Raw genomic sequence first — 22,021 nt, forward strand, 5'->3', positions numbered from 1 at the left:
CGACGTTAACCCTTTCCCAGAGAACTACACATGCTATACAGCATCTGTGAGACTCCGGAATCCCTTTTTATTAGAAGCGACTGACGGAGCTTTTTTTTTTTGTGTGGCATTCTTTGGGTTTGTTTTGTTTTTGTTGTGAACCCTTCCTGTTTCATATACGACTGTAGAACTGGGAAAATAATTATTTATCACAGTATAATTTTTTTGGGTCATATTGTACTGAAAAATGATTAAGGAACAGAGGCAGTCTAGGAGTTGACTTCTTTGGGAAGGTAAGAGCTCCCGTACAAACAAGCGCAGCTACAAAGGTCGCCCAGACACTGATCATCGCTTTTTTGTTGTTTGAATATTTAAAATTAGCAGGTTTATTTTCAATGGTTTTGCTTTTCTATCTGTTTTTTTTTGTTTTGTTTTTTTTTTAAAGCTGGACATTCTGTCTGAGAATCCTGCGGTCAACGTAGTGGTGCCCTGAAATGCAGCTTTCTGAGCGGCAGATGAAAGTTGTGAGGTTCCAAACGATCGCTGATCATGTTTCTGACAGTATCTAAAGATAATAAAAATAACTTGATCAGCACCACTGCTACAGAGATGGGCTGTTCCTCTTTCCAACCACCTGGATTTGATTTGCTTGTATTTGCAAAGCTCTTTTCACATTTCCCAGAAGCTTGGTAATAAAATACAGTTTTAAAAGGAAATCGTTCTTCTAACAACGTGACCTTTAGTTTCCTGGCAGAAAAGGTGAAGGAAGCCCAGTATTCTACAGGAGAGCCTCCGGAGGTGCTTATGTGTGCAACACACAGTGCACAGTGGGTAAATAATGACTGAGAGAACACACACGGGTCAGGATTAAACATGGTGACCTTTCTTATTGCAGTAAAAGGCCACAGAGAATCCGTTTCATCCTGGGATTGTGTTTCCCCCTGCAGTCTGTACTCTGGTTCACAAAACAGTGCAAGTCAATTATAGGTTGTGAAATCAAGAATATACTGAGCTCAGGTTAAAATAAGTACAGTGCTTCCTAATTAATTTGTGAATATAATTGCCGGATATTATTACTTCACAACAAGGCTACTGTGAATACTTTTCTAATTCACACTAAACCTCACTAATTCAGCACTGTATGTCACATATATAAATAAAATATATTATATAACTTGTGCTAAAAAACACATGCAGGGGTGTAGTGGGGCCAGAGTGGGCCGGAGCTCTGCTTTTGCTTTTTAGCTCCACCACTGGTTCCCGGGTGCAACTTAGAATCCTCAGGAGAATAATCATTAGCCTAATATTAAGCACTACCCGTATACCAACCAATCCCACGGTCAGTGTTTCCTGTCACCCACTGTCACACTGCGACAGCTCCCGCTGGATGTGCCTCAGTCACACAGGACAGGCTGGCAAGGGCAAGGTACTGTACAGTTTGGATTGGTTTAATTGTCTGTCATTTAAAGCATCTGGTAGTGATGTTTTAAAATGACAGACAATTTTGTTTGTTGATTGCAGCAACAAACAGCCGATGCACTGGGTGAGTCGACTACTGGAACCAGGGAATGCAGTGGGTTCCAATACGACAACACCTAAAACCACGAGCTGCAAATTGGGAAGAAAAACTTTATCCGATCCTTGACGGTAAGCTGGGCTGTAATGTTATAGGTGTTTATATGACCTGCAGTCTTTCCAAAGTCAGGGAGTTTAGCTGTCACCAGAATGGCGAAAAAAATTGCAGAGCACAAGAAATGAATATAAAATAGCAGTTCCAATCCTCTGTGGAAACACTTAAGACTTTGTACTTTGTGAGTAATGACAATGTAAACAATACAATCTGAGACAAACAGCCACTGTATACCAGTGTGCAGCAGTGTGGAGTAGTGGTTAGGGCTCTGGACTCTGGACCGGAGGGTCGTGGGTTCAATCCCAGGTGGGAGGACACTGCTGCAGTACCCTTGAGCAAGGTTCTTTACCTAGATTGCTCCAGTAAAAACCCAACTGTATAAATGGGTAATTGTATGTAAAAATAATGTGTAAAAAAAAATAAATAAATAATGTAATAAAATGTAAACAGTTTAATAAAAAGCACAGAAACACAAAAGAAAGGTAAAAACTGGATGTAATTTACTTTGAGGGTGCTGTAAACCCAAACAAAGGAGTTCCTCAGTCTAGTAAATAGAAAAATCCCATTAGAGCTTAATATATATTTTTTTTAATGAATATTAAATAAATTGTTGTTTTTTAAAAATAAAGTGGCAACTGTTTGCTTTACGTACACAATTCATTATGGGGTATATAATAAGCAAGTGAAAACTGAAAGTTTTAGCAATTCTTCATATCATATCGTTTGATTATAAATAACCGGATTTCTTATGGTGGGAAAAAGAAATACCAATTTAAGTACAAACAATGTTAAGTGTATTGTTATTATTAAAGTAACTCATTTTTGTTTATTTAATCTTCAAATGCTATAGTAGGACATGTGAGTTAGTATGTGGATTTTTTTTTACTTAATTGGTATTTAATTTAATTTTAAATTCAACATAAAATGAAGTAATATAATGTTACTACCATTACTGATTTTAGGACAACACCGGTACTTCTTTTTTTTTTTTTTTGCCACTACACCAAATCTCTAAAATGTGACATATTAATACCTCCGCTATATCCAGTGGAGCATCAAGTAGATGACAAAATGTACATTATAATCCAAGCCCCAGTTAGACTGTGGAAATAGTAAAAAGGTGGTATTAGACTACAGACTGCCATCAGCAGCACTCTGTGGGCTAGGCTTGCCACCTGTTAGGAGGGGGTAGGTAAATCTCTCTTTGGCTTGATCAAACAGAAAGAGGTCTCCATGGGGACAGGCCCACAGTGAGACAGGCGTCGGCAGCCGTATGAAGCCATTGAAACTCAGCATGGGGAGGGCTCAGAGCCGGGCCTGTGCCGCCAAGCTGCATGACAACAGACAGGGAGAGCAGGACTGTCAAAGACTCACTGAGCAGCACTTACAGCAGGCATTATCTGCACAGGCCAAAACATACCCTCACAGAAGAGACACTGCATTATAAAGCTGTAACTCTGTCACTTAAGATAGGACTGGGAAGTATGGCCTAGTGCAGTGGTTCTCAATCCTGGTCCTGGGGGACCACTGCCCTGCTGGTTTTTGTTCCAACCAAGCGCTCAATTACATAACTGAACCCTTAATTGAACTAATGAATTTGCCTAATCTGAGTTTTTAAATTATTTTAAACAGATGTAGATTTCAATTTAGGTAAAAAATTGTATAAGGAACTTAAATTCTCCAACTTTTTATAAGCTACACTATTTAGAAAGTCAAATTAAGCTAATTATTAGTTCAATTGAGAACTTGGTTAGAACAAAAACCAGCAGGGCAGTGGTCCCCCAAGACCAGGATTGAGAACCACTGGCTTAATGGTTAGAGTTGAGAGATTGGGAGAGAGGGAAGCAGTGTGGCCAAGTGAATAAAGTTGAGAGATTGGGAGAGGGAAGCAGTGTGGCCTAGTGGTTAGAGCTTATTGACAGGGAGTGAGGGATGCAGTGTGGCCTAGTGGTTACAGCACAGTGCATTTCCCATAGACACTCACAGATTCAGTTCTAAAATGCTGACCGGTGCTAGCTGGCTTCCTTGTTTGCTGTATTGCTGGCTAAAGGCTTCCCTCAGTAACCTGAGTCCTGGCTGCCGCACTGCAAGTTACTTTGTAAACCTTTCCAGACCGGGGAATCTTGGCAGGCTCTGAGGTTTGCCGGAATCCTAGACTCGTGTCACACGCTTGAAGGCCCCAGACAGGTAGGTCCACACATACACACAGAGACTCCTCTCCTTCATTCCCAAGAAGATAGACAGCCTCAGGTCAACGCAAATATTGCAATTACGGTATACAATGGTTAATGCTAGGTTTGTGTTCCAATGAACAAAGTGAAGGATAAGGCCATTTTCATATGAATGTCTTGTAGAAAAGTCTCACTCCGCTTTCTCACCCAGCCCCATCCTGCTTTTTTTGCATTTAACAATGCCCTTATTTTGTTTCTCTGCTGCACAAACCAAGCCATGGTACTTCCAGTTTTAGCAGTGTCTGAGGAAGATCTATTTGTGAACTGATATGGTATTTTGATAATGGCTTTGAAGGGAACTGTCAAAGACACAGAATACAAGTTCAATATCTCAATTAGCAGAGACAAACGACTGCAGTGGGATAGTCTACTTATTCTCAAAGTAGTTTGTTTAAACAGGTTATATATAGTATTGACAATCTTTTTTTGTACAAACTGTGTATAAAAATAATTCATAACAACATTGGAAGCTTACTTGTGCACTGTCACGTGGACTGCTGATATAAATCCAATAACATACATTTTTGTGTTAAAATATTTTTTTTTATGTTGTTACTATACATATTTTATCCTGTGCCAAAAATAAATAATGCATATCTGTTCTTAAACAAAGCACTTCTTTATTTATATTTTTTTGTACGTTAGATTTTTTCTAACAATCTAACTGCAGCACCACATTGCTTTGAGCACAGGATAGATCTCAGTAATAGCTATAAAAATACATACTGTAGCAGTATAACATATATTGTACAACTTTAGAGTGTTCTTTTAAAGTTTCTTGCTATGCTTTTTACAGCTTTTGGTCATAGGAATATTAAATAGCTAAAGTTTAAAGCATTCGGTGAAAGGAATTGTGATTTTTGCATGCTATGTTTGTGAATTGCAGTAATTTCAGTAAATTACAGCAGTATTGGTCCATTTTTAGTAAGCCTTAATGTATACCGCGATATGAAGGTTCCCATGATATTTTTTTTGAAGGTGAAATTTTATATCAGCCCACCCCTAATACACACCTTCATAAATTCAGATATTTTGTTTTCTATTTATGTCAAACCTTTATTGAATCCATTGTAATTTTCACTGAACAGTAAGAAGAGGCAGATGAAAAGAATACCCTTCCGTGGCAGAGGCAAAAGACCGTCTGTGATGTCATCGTTTTGAACTGATTTTCAGTTGAATGGAATTCCAAGAGGTGCCTCGGTATGTTTTTACTGATACTGAGAATAAAGCCTGGTAAAAAGTCAATATGGAATGACTGATGTCACAAACTGGGTTTCATTGTCAGTTGTCATGGCATACAGCAGGCAAGATCAACAACAGTGTTCAACACTGCATAGTCTGAACAAACTGGTTTAACAATATACAGTAGCACAGGTTTAGGTTTGGCTTCATTTGCTTGTTAAGTAAATTCTAAAATTCAGGATAACAAGAAAACATAAGCTGCATCAGGGCTTAAAACCAGTCTACTGGGCCAAGAAGGGGCTATTAGCAGCACCTTGGCCAGGTCCTGCCTGATTTTCTGCAGATACAGTGGGAGCAAGGCAAGTGATGGGAAGGCATATAACAGTTGCCTCAGCGACTGGTGTGCCAAGGCATCTACCGCCAGCAGGTCCCCGCCTCCTATTATGGAGAGCCAGAGGAGACAGTGGGTTGATTCCTGGGAGGCAAAGAGATCCATCTCTGCTCTCCCTAACCTCTGCTGTCTGACAGAGTGGACGGCATAAACCTGCAGTCCAAGCACACTCCTTTATAGGAGGCTGTCCTAGAAGGTGTGAGCTGGCTCTTCACATGATTCACCGTAAGGCCCAATCATTGAAGGTGGCTGTTGACCAGTTCCGTGTGGGCCTCTGCCTGTGCTGGAGGCTGGGCACAGATGAGCCCGTCGTCCAGATAACTGAGCACTCTGAGTCTCAATAGGGCCAGGATAGCTTCCATGCACTTTGAGAAGGCACAGCGACCTTGAGAGAGGCCACATGGAAATACACAGAACTCAAATGCTGTTCCCTGCAGAGCGAACCGCAGGTACATCCTGTGCGTTGGTTTTATAAGGATGTGGAAATAGATGTCTTTGAGGTTCCACCGTGGTGAACCAGTCGCCTGGCCTGATTGACTGCAACAGCTGTTCCACCTGTACAAGCTACTAGCAAAACCACACAGTCAGTACCCACACGAGACTGAGGGAAGCCTACTTGTTGGAGGTACTAACAGCCCTCGTAATAGTGATGCAAAGCAAAGCAGTCACCACGGCAGCGAGATACTGTGGAAAGAGACTGCAAGCAATTTCAATCCGAAGTGTGTATCCTGGTCCAGTGCATTTCTGATGAGCCCACCAGCTGTGCACGTGTTTCTGTAAAAAAAAATCTGTTCACGCCCCTCGGTGGCGGGCATGACTGCATCACAGGCGCGGCCAAGCAGCTTTTGTGTATAATATTCAGGTTTCGGGGTCTGGTTATGGTAATGGTTACATTTCGTACTTGAAAGGGAACAGGTTGTTAGTCTTCCAAGGAATATTCAACAGGAGGAGTGAAATTATCCCAGACCCTTTCAATATCTAATTTTCCTGTCATTAACAAACCATGGAAGTGAAACAGTAGCACACCTTTCTTTAACCTAGTATCATTATTAATGAATAACAAATGAAAATACACATCTGCTGTAACCTGTTCTTTAAAAGCTGCACATGTGAGATGTACTTAGTACATGGATGGAAATAAGACTCTTACTGAATAGCAGTTTCACCGATTCTAGGTTTTATTACCAGCTTGATTAGCCACAATGTGTATAGGTAACAAGCTCAGGTGTGTCACAGTAAAACCAGGAATGGAAACTGCTATGCAATGGGAGTCTTATTTCCATCCTTGTAGTGAATTAAGCACAAGACAGGTAGACAAAATAGACAAACATGTTTATATTACATCTGTACATTCCTGTCATCAGGTTCTAGGAAAGGACAGAAACTGACTTTGCAATGTCCAGTACCAGGAATGATCCAAGGAGCCTCAAGTGTACTGCGAAACTATGAAAAGATAGGCACCTTGTGTGTACAAAACACATGCAGACACACCATCCAAAACTACTTTACATTAAGTCCTCAAGAGTATTTCCCTGATTTTTCAAAGCAGGTTTTAATTTAAACGTATTATTTGTTTTGTTGTGTGTGTGTGTGTTGAGATTGTTTCAGTATTAATATTTGGCAATCTAGCACACATTAACCAACTAAATATGTGTGTGGCAACCACAATCTCTCCCTGTGTCTCAAACTAAGCAAGTCACCATTATCTCATAAGGCAATATGGAAAATGTTATTATGGAAAGACGGAGTAAACAGTTGGGCCCATAAATCTGGGGTGGGATGTTGAAATAAGCATCCCCGGTGTTGGCATGCTTTCCAGGATATCTCTCTAAGAGAACCATGCAGCCCCTCCCCCCAGACCTAACTCCATTTTTATATTGTATTATTATTAATAGTTAAGGATACGATTTTGGCAAAGTGTTTTTTTGTACATTTCACGGACGGCTTGCGCAAAAAAAAAAAAATCAAGAATTCACGGAAAGGTCACAGAAAGGCCACCAAATAATGTAGGTTTAGCGACATCAACATACACAAGAGGTTTTAAACAGTACACCAAAACCAATAAATTATAAATATTATATATATATATATATATATATATATATATATATATATATATATATATATATATTATAGTAATCTAATTCTTTAGTTGATTAATCTGTCTGATTAATCTGTTAAATCGGAGCATCCTTAATTAAAATATATGTGGTGCAGAACCATCAATATAATACAACTCAAAATCAATTTTCTGAAAACACTGAGAAGGGGGATATAGGAACACCTAAAAAATGGTACATTACAAGGATCACACTTGAGACATATATTAGTGCTTGCAGGCTAATGTTTGTCAGAAACCCAAATGTACTGTATTTGAACTGAGAGGAAGGGTAAAAGACTACTATACTGTAACAAACCGGAATACACGTTGGACTGTGTGTAGTTTGAAAAAGTTGGATTGCCAAACTGTCCGGGCCTGCCCTTGCACCCCTACTCACAGAAGACTTACAAACTCCCTCAAACGCCAGAGTAAAGCCGTAAGTACTTAACTAGAATATATTACTGAGATAATAATAATAATAATAATAATAATAATAATAATAATAATAATAATAATCTTTATTTTATATAGCGCTTCACAAGAATACAAAAGCAATTTAAACAATGACATTTACTTAAATGAAATAAAAGATGACATAATGTCCAATAAAACAAGAAAAACAATAACTACATACAACAACACATAACAGGTCAGACAATAAAAGTCAAAGTATAAAAGTGAGTTTTCAGTTTGGATTTACAAATACTAACATTATCTCTGTACCTTCTGACCTTCGGAAGGTCATTCCACAGCCTAGGTGCTATACAGGAAAACACTCTGTCGCAAAAAGAACGCTGCTTAGTTCTAGGTACTAATAGTAGGATTTTAAATTTCAAGCTGAAATCCACTGGAAGCCAATGCAGGGAAGCTAATGTGATGTAAATCATAAGATTTTGTTTCAGTTAGAATGCGGGCCGTTGAATTCTGGACATATTGCAACTTAAGAACGTTTTTTGAATCACCAGCGAGCAAAGCATGGCAATAATCTATATGGGAAAAAACAAAAGCATGTATCCGGCTCAGTAAAACAAGGGTAAGTAAGAGCAATATTCTGCAGGACAGATGCCAAGGACAGTTGGTGCCAACAGAAATATTCTAACATTCAGTAAAAAAAAACACAGAAAAAACAGTAAAATGGGTCCCCAGTTCCACAGTGCAATTTCCTGCTTATAATTATCTAATTAGATTTGGATCTGCTTCTTTGTAAAGCAACAAGCAATAAACAGAAATCAAGAAGGAGTCAAAGTAAAAACAATGTCTTGGAAAACAAAACTGTGGCATACTTCAGCAGAACTGTACGATTGTTGTGTGTGGTTGGTATAACTCTCCTTTGGGGCACTTGATCGCTTAATCGGGGCACACGACTTAAACATGTCAGTAACATACATCCGCTTCTACAACTGTAAATACAAAATTAAATACATCGTTATCATATTATAGGAGGTTGTGTGGTCCAGTGGTTAAAGAAAAGAGCTTGTAACCAGGAGGTCCCCGGTTCAAATCCCACCTCAGCCACTGACTCATTGTGTGACCCTGAGCAAGTCACTTAACCTCCTTGTGCTCCGTCTTTTGGGTGAGATATAGTTGTAAGTGACTCTGCAGCTGATGCATAGTTCACACACCCTAGTCTCTGTAAGTCGCCTTGGATAAAGGTGTCTGCTAAATAAACTAATAATAATAATAATAATAATAATAATAATAATAATAATAATAATAATTAATAATAATAAAAGAAGCACAGTATGAACATGTAAAATGAAAGCACAGCACACAGACAGACAGACATGTAGACAGGGAACCTCTTGTACTGAAAGATACCCTTAGCAAGTTTCCTCACTGTTAGATGCATGTAAAATTACGTGACATCTCTCTGTACAGTCTGCCTTACAAGGCCTGACCGTTTTATTGGGACCTGAATGAGAGATGCAAATTACGTTAATCATGTGATGCGCATTTTACTGAAGCAGCATTGCAGACCACCCATCAATGCGACCTAAGGTGATGGCTACTTCCAAGATGATAATGCACCGTGCCAGAATTGTGTACAAATGGTTTGAGGAGCATGACAGAGACTTCAGGCGTCTTCCATGACCACCACAGGTTCAATGCAATTGATGAACTTGAACGAAAGATCTACAGCTGAAATATCAATTACTGAATGGATCCCCTGAGACACCTTCCAGCACCTTGTGGAGTCTATGCCATGTCACTTCAAGGCTGTAATCAGGGCAAACGGTGGCCCAGCCCGATATTAGGAATTTGGGTTAACGTGGACAGGAGTCTCCGCTAGATTCTCAGTGATAATAAAACAAAAATAGCCGCCAAATGAATTAAGTGGAATTGTTTCTTGTAAAACACTTCAAGATGTTATACAATGATCACTATGCAAACCACAGCCCCCACAGGACCTAATTTCTTATGATTACTACAAACAATACTAATAATAATTATTATTATATTAGTTAATGAGTTCCACTGGGACCTGTGTCTACACAAAATAAAAGATCTAGACAGAGATTAAAATGCGCAGAGATTAATGTTGTTAGCCTATTTTTACTTTGAATAATTTTAGAGCTGCAACATGTTACAGTTTTTATAGTTGTTTTCTATAAATCTTCCTTTCTCAGTCTCGTGTGCTCTCCCTTTCCAGCTTGACAGACGCACTCCATGAAAATAAAAAATGTCAAAAGATACCGATACTACACTAATGCAAATATTGTATTCCTTATTGATCGCCTTGCTATAGAAATATAACACACCCCAACCCTCTCCAAACATATTATATGTATTGCCAGATTGTGTGTGGGGTGGCGGGGGGGCATTGACACAGGCATTATTAACATTAGGTAGGTAAATCACGTTACAATTAGGCATGCTTAAAATTAAAGGTAGAGCACAGCAAACAGTAACGCTAAAGAATGCAGTTAACATATTTATTGACTGGTGAAATACAATTCAAGCATGTCCACGGTTTTGTCATTTCAAATATTTTCACAAAAACAAACATTAAACTTTAAAGCTACAGTGTGCAGTGCAAAAGCACATCATGAAAAACCATATTTGTAGGTGAAAAACACTAGAAGAAAGATCATTACATTTAAAAACATATATAAACACGTGAAATTTTCGGTCCATTAAAATAAATCGCTTTACATAATCTCTGTAAGTAAGAAATTGGGATTGTCCCGTGTGAAAACACAACACAAAATAATACATTAACATATCATGCAAATGAAGCACTACTGCATTAAAATGTTCAATACAAAAAATGCCTGAGTTACAAGCTCTTACAGTGTCTGAAAAATATGGATTGTAGCGTAACAGGAATCAAAATCAGACCGCAGAGTCTGTATCACCTGATCCAAAACAACAGAACTATGCGTCTTCATCATCTGAACCTTCATCACTGATGATGCAAGCAGTTGTCTGATTCATTCACTGCACAGAGCAACTACTTCTAGGCATTTTTTTCTATTCACGTGAGCCGCGATATTTCCCCTCAGACATTATTTGCGCATGATTACTGAAAACCAGGCTTTCAGCTAAAAGTTGCTAGTGGGGCGGGCGTTCAAACCGGGGTGTTGACTCAGCAGAATTCGTTATATAGATTTACCTTCCAAAAATTCAGTTGACAGATAGGTAAATTGGTAGGTTAGGTTCAGGGGGACTAAGACATCAGAATGCAATCACAAACATGCATTACAAGTGAGTGAGTGGATTCAACTGTGCGTTTTTCTAGCTAATTTCCAGGTAGGCCACAATTAGCTTTCCCAGCATTCCCCACCATTCTCTAGCTACTGCATGCAGCAGTGTGGAGTAGTGGTTAGGGCTCTGGACTCTTGACCAGAGGGTTGTGGATTCAATCCCCAGTGGGGGACACTGCTGTTGTACCCTTGAGCAAGGTAGTTTACCTAGATTGCTCCAGTAAAAACCCAACTGTATAAATGGGGAATTATATGTAAGAATAATGTGATATCTGTATAATATGAAATAATGTAACAATTGTAAGTCGCCCTGGATAAGGGTGTCTGCTAAGAAATAAATAATAATAATAATAATAATAATGCAGAACATTCACAATTGATCAATAGGATGCCAGGAACCAACGAAGTACAATAAGCTTGATAACATGCAAACTCAAGCTGTGTAAGAAAATTGCTATTCATATTTGTTACGCATTAATTTAAATATCATACGTAATTCATATTTTTTCAATGCGCAAAACATCCAGCATGCAGCTTATCTGTACTGTGTAATCAGAAATTTAACAAAATCAGATGAGGCCATTTGGCCCATGAATGCTCATCCAGATCCTAGGAGCTGGTTGATCTCAAAACTTTCTCAATTACGATTCAGTACAGTTATCTAACAGGTGGACGAAATGATGACTGAAGTGGTAACATGACATTTAGTCTGTCTGACAAACTGTATATGAAGACCAGCTTGCATGATCACGTAACATGGTATTCAATTACTAAAGCCAGAACCCCCACAGTAACCCTGCACTTTAAATTCAAGAATTAGTCAGGGTGGGCAGAATTGAAACACTTCTCAGAGGGAAAAGTGATAATTAGACCCACTTAAAAGGTGTAAAAAAAACCCCAATGCTTTATTTTTTACCACTTGTTACCACATCAACACAACCCCTATTGTTTTCTAGGCTTTATTTCGACTTTAAGCCCAATTCAATAAACTTTTACCGGGGGGGGGGGTCTGGGATATTTCTGGAAAATACTAATATATCCAATAAACAAAGAAGAAGCAGTATTGAGTTGATGTGATTATTGATAATCAGGGCTGGTCGTTACAAAAAAAAATATATAGATAAATTGACTAAAACTTAACTGGACAGACGGTCAGTAGACAGTCTCCAAACCCCCCCTCAACTGTCCTTTGAAAGTTTCATCAGAAGAGAAATGAAAAAACGTAAGATAGACAGATAGACAGACAGATAGACAGACTCCCTCCTCCTCAGGATCGTGGTACAATCAATTACCTGAGCATAAGAAAGTCCTTAACAAGGTTCTCACAATTGGACAATCGGTTCTCGAAATGCATATAAACCTGAGACAGACCTGAGATAATATCATATTTTATATGACTTGTACTGATGAAGGTCCCAAGTTTTAAGACTCTAAGGGCCTCATTAACTAAAGAGTGCTATACTTTATGGTGCATGATAATTGAAATCAGAGTGCACATTCATGATTGCCGTATTTACTATTGCAATTTTATTCATTATCGCGTGCGATACTTGGCATATTATGGTGCGCACTAAATTTAGTGCTTCACACTATGATAATCAGAATGAATATGTGATTTTTATTGTAATGCATGCTGGTGTATTTAAATGAGCATCCAGCTCAGAATAATGAGATGAGCTGTATTCACATGGTATTTACTAAAGGGCGTTAATTTCAGTGCGGGCATTAAAGTGAGAATGAATTAGTGCGCCTGGAAACCCACGCTTTAACCACTGATGTGCACTATTTAAACCTCTTTTTCTGGGCTGAAAACTAGTGATGTGCAGTTTGAGTCTTTTTACTGACTCGATTTGTTTGATTTATTCAGTTTAGTGAATCAACAGCTATAGTGAATGTTAGGTAATAGTCGATTTGTTACTTTCCTTTTTATACAGGATTATACAGAGAGGATCACACATATAGCAATCATATGCGTTATTTATTCTGCCAGTTGCAATTAAGTACGTAAAGATATTTTTTATGTGTCTGTTGTGGGAGCAAGCAAGACTTCCAGGGTTCCGACACATTTCTAACTACGTTGTATTCATATCTTCTGTGTGTGTTTGCACATCATTATTTTATTTTTAGGTTTGTGTCCCTTCGGTCTTTTTACTAAGTCAAATCAGAGCAGTGTCACATTTGTACAGTGCACTAGGATTTCTCCCAGCCTATGTTTAGTTGGATTCACGGGCTCCCCATTAAAAGCTATAGCTACTCATGTGTATAACACAATTGCATGCCCTGCTAAAGCTCACTGGGAATTATATTACATTTCCCACACAGAGGACAGGTTTACAGGATGTGAAACTGGGCTTCTACCAGGTTACTGGCTTCCCCAGTGTGATGGGTGCTATTGATTGTACTTACATAGCACTGCCACCCCGATCCATGAAGCCTGCTCTGCAGGGTGACAATGCCGACAAGGAAGCTACTGACCAAAAGATACGCCTGGACTGCTGGGGCTTTTGATATGAAGGAGGTCACGTGTAGTCTTGGACACTATCGCTTGCACCAAATTTAGCGTGTGCTGTATGGCATGTAAATGTAAATATTGTGTTAATTAATTAATGTGTTCTTTGTTAGTAAATGGCGCAGTAAATTTAGATTTATCGCGCACTTTAGGCAAATTACTTTACGTGCACACCAATTCTAAATGTAGTGCCCTTTAGTAAATGAGGCTCTAAGTGTTTTTTTGAATCCGACTGGAGCAGAATAAGCATGCACTCAAACCGGTCTTACATCTATTAATGCATATTAAATACAAGCAGGACTTTTTGTTGTTTTATCATTATTCTGCAGTTAATTGCAGCACACATTACGCGGGGTATTTATGTAAAAGAGCAATGGGCTTGTCTCTCTGAAAGCTGTTACACACGGCTTGAGTTCAATTTTACAGTTTTCTCATTATTGGAAACAGTTGCATTTAACTGGGGAAACAGAATTCTCCATCTTAAAGGGGATACTTAACATCATCTACATTTTCCTAATATTAAATTCCATGCCTCATTAATATCCTATTATGTGTGCTCTACCTGATTTTCCACAGTTTTTTTCTGCTTACATCATTTATTGCCAGTTCTCTGTAAAGACTCCTCATTAAGTTGATTAAAGTTAAAAGACTGGGAGGGAGGCAAGCAGTGTGGCCCAGTGGTTAAAGCTGAGAGACTGGGAGGGAGACAAGCAGTGCAGCCTAGTGGTTAGGCCCAATCCTCTTAGTCCTGTCACTCCTGTGATGGTAGGGAGGGTTTCTTACCAGTCAACACTCTGGGATCTCTTCCTGAAGGCTGGTCTCTCTTCCCCAGTTCGCTCTCCTCCTGCCTTGGCTGTCTTGCCGGGTTTGTCTTTTAGAGACAGGCGCTGGGCAAACTTGGAGATGCCTGTCTCCGATCTGTGGGGGAGAGAAGTGGAGACACGTGATTAAATGTGATTCAGGGGGGGATGTTGGAAGGAATGATATGCAAAAAAAGAAACAATAATATGGCATGATATACTGGTTAAGGGCAATACATCTGTCACAACCCTGCCAATGGTTTGTAGGGCCATGACTGGCTGCCTGTACAGCTCTGTAGAAAGGATGCAACAGGTTTAAGAAGATGGTTATTTATTTTCAAATAAAACATATACTTTAATATCTGCTGAAAATCTGCATAGTTTCCAATAAGTTTAATGTTTTTAAATGTCCTTTTGCGCCAATGTTTTTAAATGTCCTTTTGTGTATAAAGTTTAAAACTTCAAACTATATAACCTTAGAATCCTGATTGAGTGTTTTGAATGAAAAAAAAAAGGTTGTTTTGAAGGAAAAAAAAGAAGTATCTCAGCTCCGCTGGACTTAGTGTCACATATGTTTACTGTTAGAAAGCAGAGAAGCGTGTTGTCCATACAGCCTTTGATAATGACGGATATCCACCATAGTCGATGAAGAACACAATAAACTAGCGTCTAAAACAAATCTAGTAGGGTAGAAGTGTATCGATGTTGAAAACCAGACACAGTGAACCAGGAAGTTTACTTTTAATGATGTAACAATTCAGTTGAGTTCCTAAATTCTTCTGAAGTAACACAGGTCAGGACATTTTTGCTCTAACTGATACCTGTTAAAGGGTAACTACGGCCCTTTTTATTTTATTATGTTACATGTTCCCATGTGTTGCTACACCTTGTTTACATAAGGTGTGTGTATTGATTCATCCTTCTGCTCACATATGTAACTGAGATGGATTTACCAGTGAGCAGGAGGATGATGGGAAATGTAGTTCTGAGAGGTCCATGCAGGTACGTGAAGCCATCTTAACTCTTTCCCAGACTGTGTGTGTGTGTGTGTGTACTCTACACTGCATTTGGTTAAATTACATTGCTAATGCTATCTCAGATTTAAAAATAAATAAATAAAATAATGCACTTTTCCCTAAATTAGTAAAAATATTTAATGAAATAAACAAAAATAAAAACATCACTCAAAACGAGGCATATTTTACATTTTTCCAATAAACAAATAAAGAGGACTCCAGACCTCGAGAACTGAAATTGTGCATCCCTCTTAAAGAGCTAAAGAAGGTCCTGAGCAAGTTTTGTGACATGCAGTTTTCTACATACAAGAACATTAAAAAACATTTCGAATGAGAGGAGTCCATCGTTGCTCCCAGTGATTCAGCATTATAGGTAACCCATTCTATATCCTCACTACTTTCTGTGTAAAGAAGTATCTCCTATCCTTTGTCCAACGTCTATCTACTTCATTTCTGAGAGTCCTCTGGTCTTGATTTCTGTGCTGGACTTAACGTATCGGTTGGGGTTAACTTTGTCAACTCCTTTTATGATTTTATAAACTTAAATGCATTCTAATTCTTCTTTGTTCCAAGCTAAATAGATTCTGTTCCTCCTTCGTATTGCATTTCTTTAAACCCTGGGATTAGTCTGGTTGTTCTATATTGGACTTTCTCCAGGGCCACAATGTCCTTTGGTAATGAATTGAACACAGTATTCTATAGGTCTCACCACGTGTATAACCTCAGCATAACCCCCTTTGATTTGCACTCTACACTTCTGGGGCTTTGTGTCCAAAAGTCTACAGTGTAACAGACATGCCTAACCGAAGGGCCTCATATCCTTTCTCCCATTAACCCTCAATGACAAGCCGTGTGATGATAACTAATTGGACTCACTTCTCCACCACATCACAAAGCTGGGAACAGCCTGACCACTGTAACGTGTTCACAGCTAATTAGACGGATGGATTTGTTTCCATATTAGTAAGAAAGAAAACAGAAAGCGGGGTGCCGGCCTTCTCCCAAACGCAGCTAAAAAATCTTTTACTATGCATGGAGAGCCGTGTTTAGCCGAGGGCAGTGACGGTACAGACAGGATGGCGAAGAGCTCCACACAACGTGCGCTTCGTATCAATATCATTTGACATGGAAGAGACCGGAAATGCTATGCATTGGGTTCCTCTGCAAACTAACCATTTATTCATCTGTTAGTCTGGTATGGTCAGCTCTCATAAATTAAGAAAGGTTGGACTTCATGGTACACCTTTATGGAAAAAGCACAAGTTACAGTGTGAGGAGTGGTTAATTACATACTTTCTTTCCATACATTGTAGTTGTTATATAAACAGAATACACCACGAGTTCTGAGGATATTTCACTAACTTTACTTTGGGGACTCCTCCGAGTTATTCGGCCATCCTCATTCGTGTAATAACTACAGCGGTGTTTACCAACAAGTGCCTGGATTAGCATTCCTTGAGACACCTTGTGGAGTCTATGCCATGGCAAGGCTATAATCACAACAAACAATGGCCCAACCTGATATTAAATACAGGTCCTGAAAAAATGGCCGTAATATTAAAAATGAGATCACAGTGATCCACTGCGTAAACATGTATAACTGTGCCCTACAGCACATACATCAGCATCCAGAATATCTGCATTCTGCAACCCGGTGTGTCAAATAAAAAGAGGAGCAGCTTTCACTTCAGCCGGTGTCCAGGCCCCTCACCTTTCACAACCACTAACAATTTAAACGTAACAAAAGAATGTACTGTATCAGTTAACTGCAGAGTTACCGCTGGTTCATTTCAGTTACCTGCAGCATTAACACTGGATCATATCACTGGCTGATTACAATATCCATCAATGGGTTAAGAGTTAAAGCAGAAACCGACAACTTCTCCAAGTTCCAGCACCAAAGTGCTCATTAATAAAGCAAAACACTGCGCCTTGGATTCTTTCCATAATTAAGATCAGGTTTTCCTCCTAATTTCAAACATAAACTTTGTATTCTATGTTTTTATTTAGCCTTTATTTTCAAACCCCCCCTCTCCCTCGTTTTATCTGCACCCCCCCCCCCCCCCCCAAAAAAAAATTCTCTTCAATTTCCTATTAATGCCATTTAACTGACTCCAGACCTCTGTTTGATTTAAATAACAATAAGCATATTTTCCTATATGAATCATCTGAAAAGTGTAAAATGAGTCTCAGATGTAAGCGCTAATTGATGAGGGATTAATCCTGGCAAAGGTTCTGTTGTAAAGTGTTAAATCTGATTAGAGTTGCAGAGGGCCGTTGCCTGTTTTGGCTCTTATTTTTTCTAGGTCTTTCGCTAAATCTTTGTCTTTTCTTTTTGTCAGTGCTTGTGAATTTAGTGCTCATAAAAGAAGGACAACAGGACAGGCACAGAGAAAAAGACACAGAGAGAGAGAGAGAGAGAGCAAACTGTTAAGTGGTTTTAACAAACAAAACAATTTAACAAATGTCCTGTTGTAATGGATCTCCTCCTATCGTCTGATGAGTTAATAATTAACTAGTTGAATGGCTAGGCGTTCTTCTTTGAACAGCAAGGTCCTCCACATTGGAAGCTCATTAGGTAACTTCCAGCATCACCTTGATTTGGAGAGATCGGGTTCTGCCAGCCCGCAATCCTAGCTGGGGCTGACTGACAGAGTCCTAATTGAAAGCTATCAGATTTGAATGCTGACCACAATGGCAACACAATGAATTTGGAACACATCTTGCCATTGTCAGCCTCAAAGCATTACACCTGCTCCCATGTTACCAGCGCTGTGATGTATGCTATATGTCTGTACTTTATATTCATACCATTTCAATACTGTACAGCAAATTATAAATAATATTATGCTTTTATATCCTATACTAACCAAAGTGATATTCAAGAAAGTAAGAAAGAACAAAATTAACTGTACATTTTATATATAGGCTAATTAAAACTAAATATACATTGTATTAAAATGGTAATATGAAAACATTGTTTTATTTCAAAATGAAATATGTTATGCCATTTGGGCTTGTTATGCCAACAGTTGGCAATGTACAGTAGTTATACTGGTCCTTTCACATACAGGTCAACACAGGTGCTGTTTTAGCCAGACTGCAGGGCCCTATTAAGAGTGCTGTACATGGTATTAGCGTTTACTTACAATCTGTAAGTATATTAGAATTTGTTTTCAGCAATAAGTTCCCATAGTAGCTGAGTCTCTTTGAGAACAGGCTGTATGAAGAAACTAGGGTAAATCCCACATTCCAGGATTATAATACTGGCTCACAGCCAGCCAGGCTATCTGGTTACTGACCCCCTCTCCCTGGTCAATCTCTCCCTACATCCTCACACAACAGCCAGCTGTTAGGGATGACATACATGCTGATGGCAGGGTATGATGTGATGTAAGCCTGTTGCTAAATGCTTCACAAATTCAGATACTGATGCGTGGGAAAGAAACCAGTGACCTAACTGCTAATTAAATACTCCAACGATCGCAGCTCAGAAACCTGGATTTTAACAGCCATTCCACACCTGACTGGCTTAGCTTAAATTCATGTTTGAGCATATTGGTTTGATCATATCAATGGTGAATTTTAGGGGTCTAGTTTTAAAATGTTGTTTTTATTTATTTAAATTTAACAATTTAAATCGGATATTGGACATACTGCTTATAGATATACTGTTCATACAAAAAACAACACAATATTGTAATTACGCCCCACTTGGGATGAAATCCCCCATGAAGGGGATATAGTGGAGGCAGTTGTAAGTACGTACGAACATCACACTTAACACATTTTTGCATATATCTGGGAAACTACTTATCCAACTGTCATGAAACTTGATATTAACATGTTGTAGCATAAGTTATTGAGAATATAACACTGGTGACATATGGACCTGTCTGTATCAGTCTATCCATCTCTATGTCACAATTATATTTTTTGCATATATTTGGAGACTTTTTCATCATAATGATGGCTCTAATTTTGAATTTAGAGCCGTGGCAGGGGTTGTATGTTCCTGACATACTTGTTATTATATATTAGAATTGAATGACAAACTGTTTGACTACAATCTTTCTCAATGTCTTTGCGGCAGGGCAGAAGCCCTGTCGGTATAAGGGGGGTGTGTGGGGGGGGGAATATTGGGTTGGCAGGGAGGGGGTTAAATTCCTCCCTGCCTGAAAACACATTGGAATGTGACTGGGGCCATAACTGAATGATTAAATGGTTAAGGAGGCTCCAGCCACAGGTGTATAAAAAGGTAAGCACAGGTGTTAGTGGAGTTTTGCTGTGCTGTGCTGTTTGTTTGTGATTTTTGTGTAGACCTTTTATTTTGGCCACTGTGCCTTTTTGTTTGGTAATGTGTTATGTTTGCTGTTATAAACATGTGAACTAAACATGTGTGAATAGCGCTTGAAACCTGCAGCTTCTCACATCTGAGTCTCTCTTCCTTACGATAACAGCTTGCCGACAGTGAAGTTACCTTCAGCATGAGAAATATTTATAGCCAAAATGATTACTTTGTTGTGTACCTGTATCAATCTGTTTTGCTTTCTTTTTAAGAAGTTGCTACGACAACAGGATTAGCTGAAGGACAATCTCCCTTCCCGCTCCTCAGCTCTGCACATACACCTGCTCTCAGCGTGACTCGTATTACTGAGCTCTCAGCAATAACTAACTATCCTCGTCACTCTTAATAGTACAACAGGCCTTTTGTACTGCTTTCAATCTCTTTCTGTGAGGCAGCAAAGCAGATATTGTCCCTTTCCTTGGCAATAGCAATTTACTGGTATGACTGTACACATTTAAATGTATATGGTGTGATCTTGTTTAGGTGGGTGTCAGTACTAGCAATAATGACTTTCCTCGTGAAATTGCCTGAAAATATCACAGCTGTATCTTTATTTTATGATGGTGATGCTTGTTTTTACATGTTTCTGCCAAGTATCTTTATGGATATCTTAAAGTACACAGAACTGTACAAATAATTCCAGTAAATAATCATCTGCTATTTATTACTATCATGGTTCATAACAATAAGATATATGCTACCGCAGTGCTTCTCAACCCTGGTCCTCGGGGACCCCTGTGTCTTCTGGTTTTCATTCCAACTGAGCTCTCAATTACTGAACTAAACCCTTAATTGAACTAATACTTTCCTTAAAATAGACATTTTTAATTGTTTAACAAGTTGCAGATTTCAAGTAACTTAAACAATTTTGCAGTTAACTTGAACTCTCCAACTCTTTAAGAGCTGAAAAACAATTAAGGCCTAATTAAGCTAATTGTTAGTTCAATTAAGGGTTTAGTTAAGTAACTGAGAGCTTAGTTGGAATGAAAACCAGAAGACACATGGGTCCCTGAGGACCGTGGTTGAACCACTGTACTACAGTAAAGACCATTAAAACATTCTTCTAGGTGGTTCCGCAATATACTAAAGCTAAGAGACTGAGACTTATTTGATTATTTGTCTCCCCTTCTACACCTGTGCATGCTTCCCTGTTGTCAATTGTGTTGTGATGGGCTAGCTGAGTTAATTGCTGTTTTTTTTTTTTTGTTTGTTTTACAGTGAAGCTCAGACAGGTGTAGAAGTTGAGACTATAAATCAAATTCAACTTACACTCTTACCTTTAGTCTCATATTGATGATGATAACTAGAAGCATCTTTAATGGTCTTTAGTAAAGATATTGCTTTGAACCTCAAACTTTTTACAAATTCAAGGATGTAACGAAAAACAGAAATAAAACAAGAATTGGAAATCAAATACCATGAATAGCTGGGCGAGAGGCATATTGATTCTGTACACCCTGTTAATACTACCTTTAACATGAGGAATAATAAGAAGTCAGGAGAGCTGTATTTATCTGGTACAATTCCCAGTGGTGGATGTTCATGTTTTTTACAGTATCCAGGAGCCTTGTTTCAGTATTCTAGTGTTTGGTTGTGTTCTGAATTTTGAGTTTCTCCTGTAGTTTCCAAACATTCGTCTCTAAAGCTGTCTGTCACAACAACTGCAACAGCCCTGGACCGATCTATTGCGCAAGCTTTGGTGAGAGAGCTGCAATTCAAAACGTTCCATCATAGTTTAAATTGATGAATGTCAGCATGAAATTTCAAAATATACCGTAAAACACAAGTGAAACAGTTTGTTTTCCAGCTGAACCGATACCACAGAGGATCCTATTCAGAAATCTCAAGAGGGACTTCAAGATTATTATTATTTTTTTTTTTTGTAGTCTGCTTTGGTATCTTCTATGAAAGTCATTTAAAGAACCCAACTGTTTTATGAATATGAAACCTTATTTTATTAATCTAAAACCGTTTTATAAGAGTAATAAAAGAGGAAGGAGATTGTTTTCTCATCTTTTTATGTTTGCAATCATTCTTAGTGCTTCAGACTTCAATTGTTTATATTGTGGTTTTAATGAATTTATACCTCCCTGGAGATGCAATTCCCTGCAAAGGGGGTGAAGTGGAGGC

The 22,021-nt window shown here is 38.6% G+C and overlaps 1 protein-coding gene across 6 annotated transcripts in view; it reads right to left on the reverse strand.

Annotated features, from left to right (window-relative positions):
- The window catches only part of LOC117417832 (ankyrin repeat and fibronectin type-III domain-containing protein 1-like), a 198,234-nt gene that overhangs the window by 41,800 nt on the left and 134,413 nt on the right, over positions 1–22,021 (reverse strand). For all 6 annotated transcript variants that reach the window (XM_059035633.1, XM_059035632.1, XM_059035630.1 and 3 more), the window contains one exon: positions 14,511–14,645. In XM_059035633.1, the coding sequence (XP_058891616.1) occupies positions 14,511–14,645 (135 nt within the window). The remainder of the gene's footprint in view (positions 1–14,510; positions 14,646–22,021) is intronic.

Source organism: Acipenser ruthenus, chromosome 13 (genome assembly GCF_902713425.1).
Source record: "Acipenser ruthenus chromosome 13, fAciRut3.2 maternal haplotype, whole genome shotgun sequence".
NCBI lineage: Eukaryota > Metazoa > Chordata > Actinopteri > Acipenseriformes > Acipenseridae > Acipenser > Acipenser ruthenus.